Source organism: Mycteria americana, chromosome 15 (assembly GCF_035582795.1).
Source record: "Mycteria americana isolate JAX WOST 10 ecotype Jacksonville Zoo and Gardens chromosome 15, USCA_MyAme_1.0, whole genome shotgun sequence".
Taxonomy (NCBI): domain Eukaryota; kingdom Metazoa; phylum Chordata; class Aves; order Ciconiiformes; family Ciconiidae; genus Mycteria; species Mycteria americana.
This window is the reverse complement of record NC_134379.1, coordinates 7,784,571-7,798,910: the sequence shown is the minus strand read 5'-3', so window position 1 is coordinate 7,798,910 and position 14,340 is coordinate 7,784,571. Positions and strand designations below refer to the sequence as shown.

General features: G+C 42.0%; 1 protein-coding gene across 10 annotated transcripts in view; it reads left to right on the top strand.

The window, feature by feature from the left end:
- The window catches only part of RFFL (ring finger and FYVE like domain containing E3 ubiquitin protein ligase), a 34,396-nt gene that overhangs the window by 9,724 nt on the left and 10,332 nt on the right, over positions 1–14,340 (top strand). For 5 of the 10 annotated variants that reach the window (XM_075518285.1, XM_075518284.1, XM_075518277.1 and 2 more), the window contains 2 exons: positions 10,553–10,681; positions 11,604–11,794. In XM_075518285.1, coding sequence (XP_075374400.1) covers positions 10,669–10,681; positions 11,604–11,794 — 204 coding nt within the window. In that variant the 5' untranslated portion in view covers positions 10,553–10,668. Of the gene's footprint in view, positions 1–3,903; positions 4,512–10,552; positions 10,682–11,603; positions 11,795–14,340 lie in introns of those variants that run through there. The other 5 variants (XM_075518282.1, XM_075518281.1, XM_075518279.1 and 2 more) reach the window with 2 other exon arrangements.

The window sequence follows — 14,340 nt, the reverse complement described above, 5'->3', positions numbered from 1 at the left end:
ATTTAGAGTCTTTCAGCACTAGAAACAAACACTGTCGATGGTTGGAAATGGACTTTTTCACCTCTGTCCCATGAACGTTACAAGTAGTTCATGCTAGTCCTACTGACAGACACTGGATGGTAAGGCTTGAACTTTCCCTCAGTTTTCAAGCTCTTATCCAGGGCTGCATGTAAGCAATTTTGAATTTCAAACCCTTCAGTGCTAAATGGAGATTGGCACAAAAATAATAGTTAATATTTATGGAAATGCTTTTAAGAGTGCAACTTCAAAGTCTCTCTCAAACTTTCACCTGTACTGACTTACTTCACATGAGGGTGGGGTATTTTTCCTCGTCCACAGATGAGGTGACTAAGCCATAAATAAACTGACTTCTTTATTCCAATACCTTTTGTTGTCTCAGAAAACTAGTATTCAGGTTTGTTGCTTTTCAGTGCTGTATTCAATATCCTGGACCTTTCTTTAACTGCTGATAACCTCGTAAGTATTTCTGCAGTCTGGGAGAACAGAGCTTTCCACGCCGTTTCAGATGTGACGCATGTGCTGGTATTTGTACATGTCTACCGAAGGAGATGATATGCAGTTGCATTTTATTCTATTTCAGCACCTAGTTTGGATTTGAATTGAGATTAATTTGGAACAGGCATAGCTAAGAAATGAGTCTGCAGTGTTTGTACTTGTTATGATGTGCCTCAATTATATACATTCAGATCTTTTTCAGTCTAGCCAAATAAAAATTATCTTTTTTCAAGCTACAGTTAAGTAGGTTAGAGGTTGCCTACCAGTCTACACAAATCTCTGTTGCATGCAATTTTACTGCAGCATCATCGATCTGAACGTGCACTTTTCCACATGTATGAATTCCATGGGGTTTAGGTTGATTTTCTACTAACAGCTCCTGAAAGGAGCAGGGGGAGAAAGAGTAGGTTTTGTGTGTGAGGAATTTTGAGGCTATCTTTTGATTTCTGGGGGGAAAAAAAAAAAAAAAAATTTAGATGTTTACTGTTTAAAAAATAAACCCTAAGCTTGGCATGAAAAGTAATTTACGGGATTTCCAGCTGGTGTTATGGCTTATCAGCAAATACTCTCGATTCTGGGTGTCTCAGAGACAGTGATAGCACGGAGTCTTTAGAGCATTAGTGCCAACTGCAATCCCAATTTCAGACAAACTTAATGTAATTCTGACTGCTGATACTGTACCACCTCCAAGCCAAGCTCAGCTCTTGGATGAGTAACACTGCAAGACTTTGCTGTACTTACTACTGTCTCTGTTTTGGGAACAGCTGCTTTAGAGTACTTCATCTCTCTGAATCTTTGTACACCAGGTGGGATAGGGAGTTTCCGTGCACATTGCTGCAATTTGTGGTGAGATACCTCCTATTTTCTGTGTCCCTACCCTGCCTCTGTAGACTGGGGGTAAGAGTTTTTATAAGCTGGAGGAGCTGTGTCTGGGATAATGCCTCTCTTTCTCCTCCGTTCAACTGCCCCCATATGCTTGTGCTTCATTCCAAAGATGAACTGGCGATGAATATGTAATTTATCCAGTTGGAGAGAAACCTCCTGTCACAATGAAACAAGATGTACAGCTGTCACCATAGGCCTCTTGGGCCAAGGATTTCAACGGAAATAGCTTGATCGCTTTTTATCTGAAGCGGGAACTCTAGTGATATGATGAAAATACAACTTGACATCCTTCCTCCTCCCCTTTATTCTCCAGCTCCCTGCATTCCCCCCATTTAGAAGAGTATCATTAAAGCCATCCAACAGTGGTTACCTTCTTCCATGGTGAAAGCTGAGGTGATTCAAAGCTGTTCCCCTGATGTCCCTGGAATCCCCACAATGTCCTAATTGTGGAATTGCTCCTGCTTCTTTGTAATAGCTGAATGCTGAAGTCATACCAGTCTTTCGCAGCACAGCAGAAACTTAGAGTAACTTTCTGTTCTGGGCAACGTAAAATTTGCAAAGAGAGCAAGGTATTTGTAGTGTTATGAGGAGGAAGACTCCCTGAAAAGCTTATGTTGTACCTTTGGAGACCATTTCTGTTTTTCAGGTGGGCACAGATCCAGGTAACCTTCCCCAGCTATTGCCACGTGGCTGTCGCAGAAGAGTGGTCTAGGTGGGTTTTGAGATGAAGTCTGGGGAGTATGGAATGATTACCTCCCTTGAATAGAGCTGGTTAAGGAAGCTACACAGTTATTTGAATTTTCAGGTTTTCATTTAGCAGTTTATTGCTATATATTGCAATGGCAATTTTAGCAGCTACCCACTGCTTGAAAAAAACCAGCTAGCTAAAACTAAATCCAAGGAAGACTTGTGATGATGCAAATGAACAGAGAAAAAAATTCAGAGCGCAAGCCAGCATTGACCTTTTTCCCCACAAGGAAAAGGACTGATTGAAATGGTACATGATAGTCTAGGATTCCTGGACTGCTCATTGCTAAAGTTTTGACAGAGAGCTTCCACTTTCACCGCCGCTTTGTGTGTGGGACAAAGGATAGAGACACACGTACACCCACGCAGGATGCTAGGAGGGTCGGAATGGTAACAAAATGGAGCAGGCTGGAGTCTTATTTCTCCAAAGTTTTCTTTGTTCTCTTTCTGACTTGGTTCATGCTATATATTACAGCTGACTTCATTTTGTCTTCCTGATGAATACCATACTAGTGTGAAAGAGTGCGCCGGATTTTTTGTTTTTCAGCATAGCAGGAGGGTGGAAGGGAGATAGCCTGTCTGAGGTCACAGCATATTACTTGGGAAGAGGTATGGGACTAAGGAATTAAGATAGACTGGGTAAGATAAATAATTTTCTAAGACTCATCACATGATTTCATTAATCACTTTGTTTTACTTTGTGTTAACTTGCTGGAAGAATGTCACTGACTTGCAAAGGAAAAAGGCTGTTGCTGAATTTCCATCTTGGCAGATGTCTAGAGACCTAATTACAGTTAATAGCAAGAAGAACTTTTTATCTAAATATTTTTTAATATATAAAGTGCAATTTTGGGTCAAAATAAACAGTTTATATTGAAACAATACACACCCCAGGTACCCAGTTCCTTTTAAAACAAAACAGGATTTCCAAGCTTCTCATGTTAAAATTGGGAAGAATCATTTGGTTTTACTTGGGCTACAGAGGAGAGAGAAAGTGGGCGAGTGTTGAGTTTGCAGTTCAGGTGCAAGGCTGGGAGTCAAGTGAGAGGGTTTCTCTTTCTGCCTTTGGAATTAGCTTCCTGTGCAATGCTCTACAAACCACACAGCTTTCTAAAACCATTTTCTCAATTTTAAAATGAAAATTGCAGCTCTCCGATTTCGAAGAGGTGCTTGAAGCTTAGATCCTTTGTGCTTGTAACAGTATCAGTGGGATTTGCTGATGGGCAAAGGCCTTTCACTGAAGATCTCTAAATCTTCTAACAAACAGAACACGGGCAAGTGTTGCTGAGAGTAAGCTTGTGAATTACTTGTAACTTAGCATGCTGATAAACACTGGTAAAGCTGCAAAATGTTCTTAGAATACCCACTGTACTTTTTGCATGTATTTGAGAACTCTAATTCTTCATTTTCCTCTCTTTTAAGCGAATTTTCTAAGGGCTCACCTTGCAAATGATTTACTCCCCTGTAAACCAGGTTATAGCAGTATAAAAGGATCTTTGTCTGCCTGATGGTTTCCTCTGTACCATGTAACTAGGAAGTTACTTTGGTACTTCTCTCGGAAGCGGCAATAATTTAAGGCGATAGCATTTCATTGCAGTTGTGTGTGGCTGTCTCCGTGCTGAACTACTGCGGCCCCATTCCAGCTTTTTCCTGTGCTGCTTTGCACCCTGCCCCAACGGGCTCCGCTGTTTACTTTCTGCTCTGTGGTAAATGGATGTCACTTCCTTGATTAAAATGCTGGTGCGCAGCCAAAGGCTCTTCCTTTGGGCTCGCACGCTCGGAGAAGCAGCGCACCTAGTAAGCGCCCACGCTGTTGAATCCAGTTGTGCGCCACGCTCCTTGATCTGGCTCCGGGCTGGATGCGTTGGGATGTGCCGCGTCTCCTGCCTTCTGAGATGCCCGGCGCCCGCACGTAGAGGCTTTTGAAAGCATCTCCCAGGTGGAGAAGCACAGATGCAGCTGTGTCATGCTGTATTAAAGAGGGTCTGAAGATGGATTACCAGAAGGCACAAGCTGAACTAGCAGCCGTGTACTGTCCACATCCAACGGGGAAGGTCTAGACAGCGTCCGGGCATGGGGTGCCAGTATCACGGTATCAGCCTGCTCTGTCCATCGAAAGCAGCCAGTGGATGTGAGTATGCAGATGCTGTTCAAGTGCAACTGCTAGCCCTGATGTGCCCGACAGCGTAGGCACTCTTGGATGCGCAGAAGCCTGACCAAGACGCCACAGAAACTAACCTCGACATCCAGTTCAGACTACGGTCGATGCAGATTGACCTGGATGCTCTGTCCTCTGCCTTTGTGGCTGGCCAGTTTCTCACCTGAAAAATTTTAGACTGACGTCAAAGTTGCTGATCAGACTGGTGAGCAATCATGTATTTGTCTTTGGAAAGATTATTGGTATTGCATACTTAGATGATTAGAGATGTGAAATGTCTCCAGACATTTTGAAGGCACAGAACAAAATGGAAAAAAGTCTCCTCCCTCCATACCAAGATTTCAGTCTCTCTTCTCTCTGAACATTCATGTTTCTAGCTGTGCTGATACTTATTTATGTATTTTTGCAAGATGTGCATGTTGTCACCTTAGGCACATGTGAACTAGTGCCTTTACTCATAAATATATTTTTTTCTATCCCTAGGTAAAAATCTAATACGTTCAAACCACTTGTATACAGCGAATTAGATTTACGTGCTTTGTGATAGCCGGGGCTGGTCCCCACTCTTCGTTTTCTTACACTTTGTACTGGTTAAGACACCACCTCTGCAAATGTCATGCTCAGACTGGCATCCTGCCTCCTTCCCTTGTGCCTCCTCCGAATGGCTAATTTGCTGACTTTTCCACCTGTCGCAACATATGGTTGCCCCCATTTATCATAACTGAGGTTTGTGTGCCTGTGAGACAGGCTGATAAAAATAATACTTCATGCACAAAAGTCATTTAAGCAGATTATTCTATAGCTCTGTTATCAAGTAAATACTAATTTTTGACCAAGCAAGCTGTGAATTTGGTTTGTAAGTGGTAGGTTATTAGTAAAACTAATTTTAGCGAGGCATTTCTTATCCGTGCAGGTTTACTGAAGGAAAAAAAAAAAGTAGTAAATTGTAACAATGAGCAACTGTGCAATGCTATTAATGATGCACCAAGATGGTTAAGTCATTAAATACTTAAATCATTGCAAAACAGCATTCATGAAAGTGGGATCTGATGAATTTTGCAGGGGATACAGCATGGAATAATAATGCAAAAATAATAATTTTAAATGTGCTTTAGCAAGACATCAGTAGTTTAAAGCCACACTGCCCTGTTCTGGCTTCCTGAATAGATTTTGGTGATCTTCAAGCTACTAGAAATGGCAGAAACTACTGCTTTTGTGAATAACGTTAATCCCAGCCTTGGTGCGTTGTCTTGAAAGTGGTGTCTTACCAGTGAAAGTGGTTTTGCTGTTGTGGAGGCCACACAAGGGATAACAGGTTGGATATGCATTGTTGTATGGCATCTATACTTGAAGCACACAGACCTTACTGGATTCTGCAGTTTGGCAGTTACCTGATGTTTGGCAAAGAGTGAGGGAAGGTGGAGAGAGAGGACTGAGACACTGCAGTAATCTCTGGGGAAACTGCTGAGAAACAGGAGAAGACAGTTCGGGATTATAGGGGGGTTCTGAAAGGTAGTGAGAAGGTAGTCAAGGAGGATGGCCTCTGATGAATGAGATGGAAAGAGGAGCTTGATGGTTCAGGGAGCTAATAGAAAAGCAGCTCATTGTGGTGAACAGTCTTCCTCTAAATTAGGAGGTGCAAGGGCAGCTGATAGAGCTAATGAGCAAACATTGTTGTAGGAAAGCATGCCCTAGCAAAGCTGCTGTTTGTCTTGCATCTCCCTCCCTTTTTGGCACCCTTCTTCATTTGCAGTAGCTTCAAGGGTCATCAGCCCTAGTGTTCCAGTGGTTGAAGGCCTCTCAGGAGGAGGAGGAGTACTTGTTGCTGTGGCTTCTCCTTGTGTGGGAGCAAAATCAGCTGCCCGTGGGAGCTCAGTTCCTTCTGATCCCTTAACTCGAGTGTCTTGCTGGTGCTACTGCATTCCAGCCTCCAAATTCCTCAGCAGTCACGAAAAGAAGCCAGACACAGTCATAGAGAGCTTTATTATACAGAGCTGAAAGCTCAATGATTCCGAGAAATGTTCTTTTTGCTTATTCTAGTCCCTTATTGTTTGCACTTTTAGGAGAATAAAGGGAAATTTTATATTCAAACATAAACCACAGTTTTCCTATACAGCCAAAGCCTACCCTTTGATGGAAATCCACAAAGCATGTGTAATAAATCCTGTATGTAGACAGTGATCTCTGATACTCCAGCCAGCAAGGTTATGGCATTAATATTGCATATATAGTGAGAACCTGAGTTCAAACACTTTTTTTAATGAAGATGGAAAGTATAAAAATCCAGGCTTGCATTATGAATACTGTCTTCAACAGTGTATGGGAGGAAAACTTTGACATCACTGGTATTTCCTCCAGATTTAAATCATGCTTGCAAATTTATACAAAACTCACGGTGATGTATAGAACATGGTAATGAACAGGTGGTGAAATGAATTTCACTCTTCTGTTTAAAATCAGTGAAGCGAGTCACAGCATTCACAGCTTCATACTGATAAAAGAAAAAAAGCAGTCCATCAAGAGCGTGGTAGTGTGCTAGCACTGCTTTGCCCACAGACCATGGCAAGCAACTCCCTGCCTCATCCAATATTTATTGGATTTCATCTGGCTTTTCCTTAAAGAAACTCAAGAAAGAAGATAAAACAATTCCCCTTCCCAAAAACAAGCCCAGCGTGATGATTGCCGCGTGGGTGGATGTGTTTGCAGGTCCAGGATGGAGTGTTTAATTTTGCATCTCCACCCTTGGTGAAGCTCCTTCTCCCTTTGCTCTTGCAGATGCTCCAAGCACAACGTGCAGTTAGAATTTAGGGCAGGTACTTTTTGCCTGCCAGAAGTCATCTGTTGAGCGCCTGCCATACAGATTTCAGTTTCCCCAAACCACGCTCAGCTGCATAGTTAAAACAGTTATTTTCTGTGGCTGCCATTGACCAGTATGAGCATCATGTCCAAGAATAATGAAGACTGCTGATATCAGTAATGCCTGTAACGTTAGTCATGCCAGTAAGTCAGCATCTTTTATTCAAGAAGTTGCTTGAGAATTCCTGAAATCTATGGTGTCGTTAACTTTTCCAAACCGACATGTTAATACCAGTCAGGTTACTGTAAGTGTTTACCAAGCTCTGGAGCACAACAAAGAAGTAGCTCTTTCTGCTGGTAAATTTTATGGCTGGGTGTTCATGTGTCGCTTCAGTGTAATTGGGGAGCTCCTTGCATGCAGAACAGCCATTCATCTGCAAAGGATTGACGGGCTTTACACAGGGCAGTTTCTAGTTATGATGCTCAAACTCCATCACATCGGTACCAACAACCCATCTGTCAAAGCATTGCTTATGGAAATTATCAGTTTCTGGATGGTGCTGACCACATTCCGCTGAATGGGTAACAAAATAAATAAGGGAATAATTAGGCTGTAGCAAACATTGTGGTGAGATCTAGGAAATTGCCATCCTGAAATTTCACTGTGAAATTCTGCTTGCCACTACCAGTCCTCTCCCACTGGCGGTGCTTATTTCCCCAGGTCTAAAACTGATGCTGTACAGAACAAGGGAAAAATCCCTCTTGAAGCAGCTGCTGAATCGTACCTGTGTTTCTTGGTGTTGTCTTAAGGCAGCTGTAGACAGAGACGTTTTAGCATATGAAACCTCAGTCATATCTGCTTGGTAGTATAGCTGCCAGTTAGCAAAGCTGTGTCTAACTGGTGGCAGCATTTTAAGTTCCCATGTAGCATCCACTGCATGTTCCGGGGAACAACAGCGTAATTCTTGCTTTTCAGCCATTGTGGTCTCCTGGGAATTTGGAAATGGTAGCAGGTATCTACAAAATTAGTTGGGGCAATGTTGACTGAGATGCAGAGCGTGATGGCCAGTGCATGGGCAGAGGTGGAAACGTGTGAAAGCTCCTTTTCTCGCACTTGGAGCAGTCCAAGCTGCAGCTGGAGCAGGCTGCGGCATCGCCCGGGGCTGTTCCCGACCTGTACGCCGTGTTGAGAGACGATGGTTGCTGGCTGGCAGGTATCCCTCGGTGTGCCTGGAGGAGAATCCCGCTTTGCCTAAGAGCTGACAGTGGCACAAAAGAAACGTGGGGTCCCTGCTCACAGTGCAAAGTACGTGCTCAGCAGGAACCCACCAGCCTCCCGAAATGCTGATAGTGAAGTGAGAGCTGTCCGTTTCTCTGTGGCTATCAACCATCAGCACAAAGCAGTTTTTCGGTGAAGCATCTTTGTCAATGGAAATGTGCTGCAAGTAGATAAGCCCTAACTTAAACTTACACCTATATGTAGAGGTCCCTAAATAATTAAAACCTGACGTACAGTTGTACAGGCTGAAGTAGTGTGCCCGAGTTGTATGAATGGCTGTCATGTTTCCATGTGCTCCTTTCTCTTAAAGATGGGAGACACCCTTGGAAAAACATTCCGGCTCAGAGGACAGTCCTGATTATTAGTTGCTTGTTTATGGACGTTTCCCTTCCATGCTTTTGTAGTTGAGCAGGATTAAGGTTCTTCTAAAGCAACATCTGAGCCTTTTGTCAACCTTTTCATTTCCTGGCAATTACACAAAACTACAGCTCCAGCTGAATGCTGAGTTCTGTCTTACTTTATCCGCGTTTGTGCACTCCCTTGTGTTTTTCTTCCCCATGTTTGACATGTTGCAATGTTCCAGAGTGAATTAGTGGGCTGTCTTTTTTTAGGAAAACAAAATTTTTGGGGCAGGCAGTAGCATTTGTGTATTCTGTTATCGTGGGTGGCCTTCAGTTTGCAGGGGTCCTTGAAACAGGAAGGGAACTGAACTACGGATGCAGTTTTCCACTGCTGCAGAGGTTGTGAATACCCGTTTGACTGTGGAGCTTTCACGTTGCTTAGACTTGCAATTCCTAGGAACAAATTAAACCTCCAAACAGCATAGTTTAAAATAGAAATCCAGTATTTTTGCGATAGAAAGGATGTGTTAACTTCTGAGTGGGACTGATAGCTTGAAAATTAATGTGCAGAAAGAGTCATTGTTTGTTTTACGTATGATATCCAAGGTGTGTGTTTTGATCGCGGTGCAGAGCTAATACAAATGGATGATAGGTTATTTCTGTTCATGGAACGCTTCTCTCCATGTATTAAGTGATAATTACCCCTGCTTATACAGGGTGAGTACTGTGGCACGTGATTAGGCTAAGACACTGCAGTTGTGCCATTAATGTTTTCAGGCTTCAGATCCCTGTGTATCAGTAAGAACTCGCACTGTTTTTCACTGATTCTTGTTTATGCTTATAAATAATAACTGTGTTTAAGCTTATTATCTTCTGGCACCAGGTTTTGTACACAGGGATGTAACACAAATGAAAGTTGTTGGTGGCCTAAAGGATCTCGTCGTTTTGCTGTGTGGTGACTATCCCAAGTGTTTTCTGTGCAGAGCACACACGTTCCTGCCAAGGTAGTTTGCTATCTGAAGCTGCTGGGGAAGCACAGCAGCTTGCTTGTTATGTCTGAGAATAGCTCCAAATAATGTGGGAGGAGGATGGTCAAGGCACCCCAAAATTTTATGTCAGCACTCGGTGAGAGGATTGTAGGGGATGAACATATTGATGCTGCTTTAGTATTGTGATTTTCACTATTTGATAGAATCAGCATTTGATAGCGTTGGTATCACGACTATCTGCAGTAATAGTCTTGTGCCCTGTGTGTCTCTGCTGTGCCTTTGGTCTCCCCGTCCTTCCAGCAGCCAGCTGGTGCTCCTTTTAGTCTGTTACTGTTCTGTTATTAGAGCTCTATTTGCCCGTCTAAGTGCAATTTACACTACAGCATTGTGCACATCAGTTACACTAAGAATTGTTTATCTGTCATGAATCGGTAGATTTTCACTTAAACATTAAAATCTGCTGAGCCTGCAGGGCAGAGTTCATTGGTAAGCTCACCATTGTGGATTTTGAAAGGCATATGTCCACTGCAGCGACAGCGGTGACTTTGACGAGCCAAATTCAGCTAGATTTTGAAAGGATTAAAGATGCCTCTAAAGCTACAGATACTGGAACAGCACCAAACTGCAAAAGCTTCCCAATTCGAGTACATCAACCCAAAAGACTTAACACAGCTTTAGAAAAAAAAATTCAGCAGAACAGTATGTTAGTATAGTATACCAAATAACCTTTAGGACTCATACCAGCCCCCTTCCCTTGGGAATCTGGAGTTTTACAGCGGCAATACTTACTGAGGCGAAAGAAATGAATTGGCTGTGTAGCTGAGAAATGTTTTATTTCCAGAAGTTTATAAAATCGAGCAGTCCAACACTCAGTGATGGACCTGATTTTCAAGACATAAAAGAAACACAGTTCAGGAACTACAGTGCGAATGCAGAAATGCAGAGGAGGCAATTTGTATGCTGTTTACCAGTAAGTGATGACACATGGTGTATGCTCTAGAAACTGAATACCCAGATGAATTCAGATTTCTTTGTAAACTCCCAAAAGCAAGTTTATAGCAGTGTGTTTCTGGAATACTTCTGCATGGGTGGTCTTAGAAGACTCCAAAACTGTGCATTTTGAACTGGACTGTTAGGATTTCAGGTAAGTGTGTGTGTATATGTAATTATTTGGCTTGCAAAAAAAAATAAACAAGCGATTATGTGTCTCAGATGCAATTGTTTTCCCAAGTAAGTTACCAGAAGCTAATATTTGATTTTTTTAAGTTACTGACATTTACTTGCTGTGTGATGACTTAGCCTTGTAATGCTGCAAATTCAGTTGAGAATTGGCATATGTTAAATCAGTGGCTCCACTGTCCTTGTCTTTTATTTTGTCTCTTTAGATTTGTAGCTGTAAATCCGTAGAGGGATTTAGAATAAAATTGAAGAATAGCCATCTATGATCTTGCTGCTGATTTTATTTAAATAATGTATGAGACATAATTTGAGCTTCTGTTTGCTTTTCCCAATGCACAAAAAACAAAGTCAGCGTATTACAGCTTACATGGAATACAGACAGCCTGTTACAGCAAACTTGATCATAGTCTTGTACAGCCAACTGGAACATAAACTTTATCTTATCTTTGCTGTAATATCTTAACTCTAAGAAATTCCAGTAATAACTATCCTGAACTTTACTTGTCCTTTCTCACCAAAGGCGTACCATGCTGCACGGGGTGTGTGGTTTTTGCATGTGCCTGTAAGTTAGAGGAAAGATCAAAACTTGCAAACACACCGTCAAAGATGAATTGCTGGTGGGAAATTTAAATACGCATTTTATGCATTGTTCTCACTTTAGCTGACAGATTGTTTCCCATGTCATTTCTAATGTGTATCTTTTCCACTTTCAGTTACTATGTGGGCAAGCTGTTGTAATTGGTTTTGTCTGGATGGCTCACCCGAAGAGATGCAGCCGCAGCCGCAGCAGGGAGCCAGAGCCCAAGCCTATTCCAACCCCGGGTACAGCTCCTACCCGTCTCCCACTGCTTCTGAACAGAGCTGCAAAGGCTGTGGGGTGCACTTCGACAGCTCCTCTAGGAAGGTGAGTCGCAAACGCCTGCTCTGGCGCCACTGACTTAGGGGAGCGTTCAGTTTGACTGCAATAAGCCATCTGACTTTCATTTAATTACAAAAAGCCAATTTGAAGAGAAACGGGTGCACATTAGAGGCCTCCGATTTGAGGACGTACCATATGGGAAAAGAGATTGCCTTTGCTTCTGTGTCTTTAGTCGTTCTTTTGCAATTAGCAGACATAGTTAAAGATGACTGGAAATGTGGTAGTTAACCTTCAGTAGACTTGGCTTTCTGGGCGCTGAAAGAAGCAAGCCAAACTGCTTATAATCATTTAAAGGAGCATTAAGTTGAACATGAGTTTTAAATTTGGTTTTTTAAAAACACTAACATACTTAAAAAAAAAAAAAAAAGTTGTGGCAAGAAGTTTAGTAATCTGTTTCTGCTTTCACTTAAAGGAAGATCTACACATCTCTCTCCCAAACTATTGTTGCTCAAACTAAAAAGCCATATAAGTTTATTGAGGGTGTGTGTTGAATTGCTGAAGCTTGGTGCCAAAAAAAAAAAAAAAAAAGATAAAATCCATTTTATCTTGTTTGTAAACTTCATTTGTGAGCATATAGATGCCAAAATAATTGTTGCCACCAGAGTTTTAATTAGACAGCAAACCCCGTCTGGGGACATTATTTGGGCACGGTTGTTCCTATAATGCTGCCTGAAAAATGTTTTAGAGAGGAAAGTTATTCAGAGTTCAAACTCTGTGGCTTAAGAGTGTCTTCTAGATAGCATGTTACTGAACTTAATAATGTGAGAACTTAAAAATTACAGTGAATTTTGGCCACAGCCCTTTTAGATTAGAAGGGGAAATTACTAAATTGTTCTGTCTTGCACCCTTTTTCATGCATGCTGGCACCTATCTGAGAAAGGGTAAGTCTTGGCAGAGCTGTTGCTTTCTACGCACAGAACAACAGGGGTGTTTATGCATTTTTGCACTGAGAAGTGTTATTGCTCCAGAAATCACTACAAATTTAAATGTTGGTATTATATTTTGGGGGTTGGGTATATATGTTAATATGTTTTGGGTATGTAAGTATGCCTAGACTTTTTCTGACAGTAGGCAGATTCTGGGTGAGGTGGGAATGGTGCAGTTACTGCACATGACTCCACATAGTGTTGCCTTTAACACTGTCCTCATTAATGGGATGTATCTTTGCAAACACTTGTGGAAAGAATTATTCTGAATCCAGTGCTTACTCTTCTGCATAGTGGCAAATAGTGGATGTAGACAATTCTGCTCTTGAAATGAAAACAATTTATGCAGTTAAGTGTGGATTATACAGTAGCAGTGCTAGAACCATGGTCCCATTTTTCCTGGTATCTTCTAAAACGTATGTTCTAATATACGCTGTCTTTAAAGCAGTCTTTTGTATAAGAGTCATCAGTACCGCTCCAGATATGTGAAAACATACTGACCGACTGGGGCTAGGTAAAGCTCTGGTGTGCAAATTGTAGAGGATCTGCTAAAGCAATTTAAGACATTTCTGCCCCCAGCAGACTTCCCCGTTTTTCTGCTGGCGCTGGCTGGCAGTGTAACTGGGGCAGCAGAGTACAATGTGTGCTTGTGTCTCAGCTGCTCCTATTCAGTGCAGACTATCAACGACAGCGAGTTTGAGGTTTATATTCTGTATTGTGAAGGGGGGCTCCTAAACTTTCCTTCTGCCACCACAACTACTGACTGGGACCGACTTGAGCTAGATGGCTACAGGTGGCAATGCTTAAACAGCTGCAGGCAGGTCTGCTAGCTCATCCGCCAGTCCTTGGTCTCCAGAAGAGAATCTGAGATCAAGAACTGAGTACATAACTTGTAAAACACTGTCATGTTTGTAAGTCATGTTAATTCTTTAATTCTGTTGATATGGACCAAGACATGTATGAAATCTCACTTTGCTGCAACAAGACTACTGAAAACTCTGCGTTTTGTTCCAAGAGAGGCAGTAGCTTTGAACTCTAGTGTTAGGTTAATGTTTATATTGAAATACAGTAGATAAAAATTGATTCCTTCCGCACTGGTGACCATAAGGATAACTTAGATTGCTTTCAAAAAAACCAGCCAACCAGCAACCCCCTCCCCTGCACCGCACACCCCCCCCGCCCCCCCCCCCCCGAATGATGGTCTCTTAGGTCCTTGGTCTTTTATCATAATTGTATTTTAATTTTTGTATAACATGGCACCTACTAAAAGGATTGGGGAGGGGGGTTTGAATGGAGCATGTATTTATAAGATGCTTTTAACTGTTGGAGCATCTTTAAAGGATGTAAAATTCAATCATGGTAGCAAAAATCTCTGAGGTTTTTTTGGTGTTTTCCTTCTCTTAGATGACGTTTTTGATCTTGGTTTTCTGTAGCAAACTGATTCCACAAAATCTTTTAAATTTAAAACAAGCATTCTTCATTTCCCTCTCTGCTGATAGAAAGCTATGGCAGGCATTCTTGGTGGATATGTCAGATTGTTATTCCTTCCTCCCCCATTTTCTGATTTCAGTGCCTTAAATTGGCTGACATTTTCAGGAAGATGCT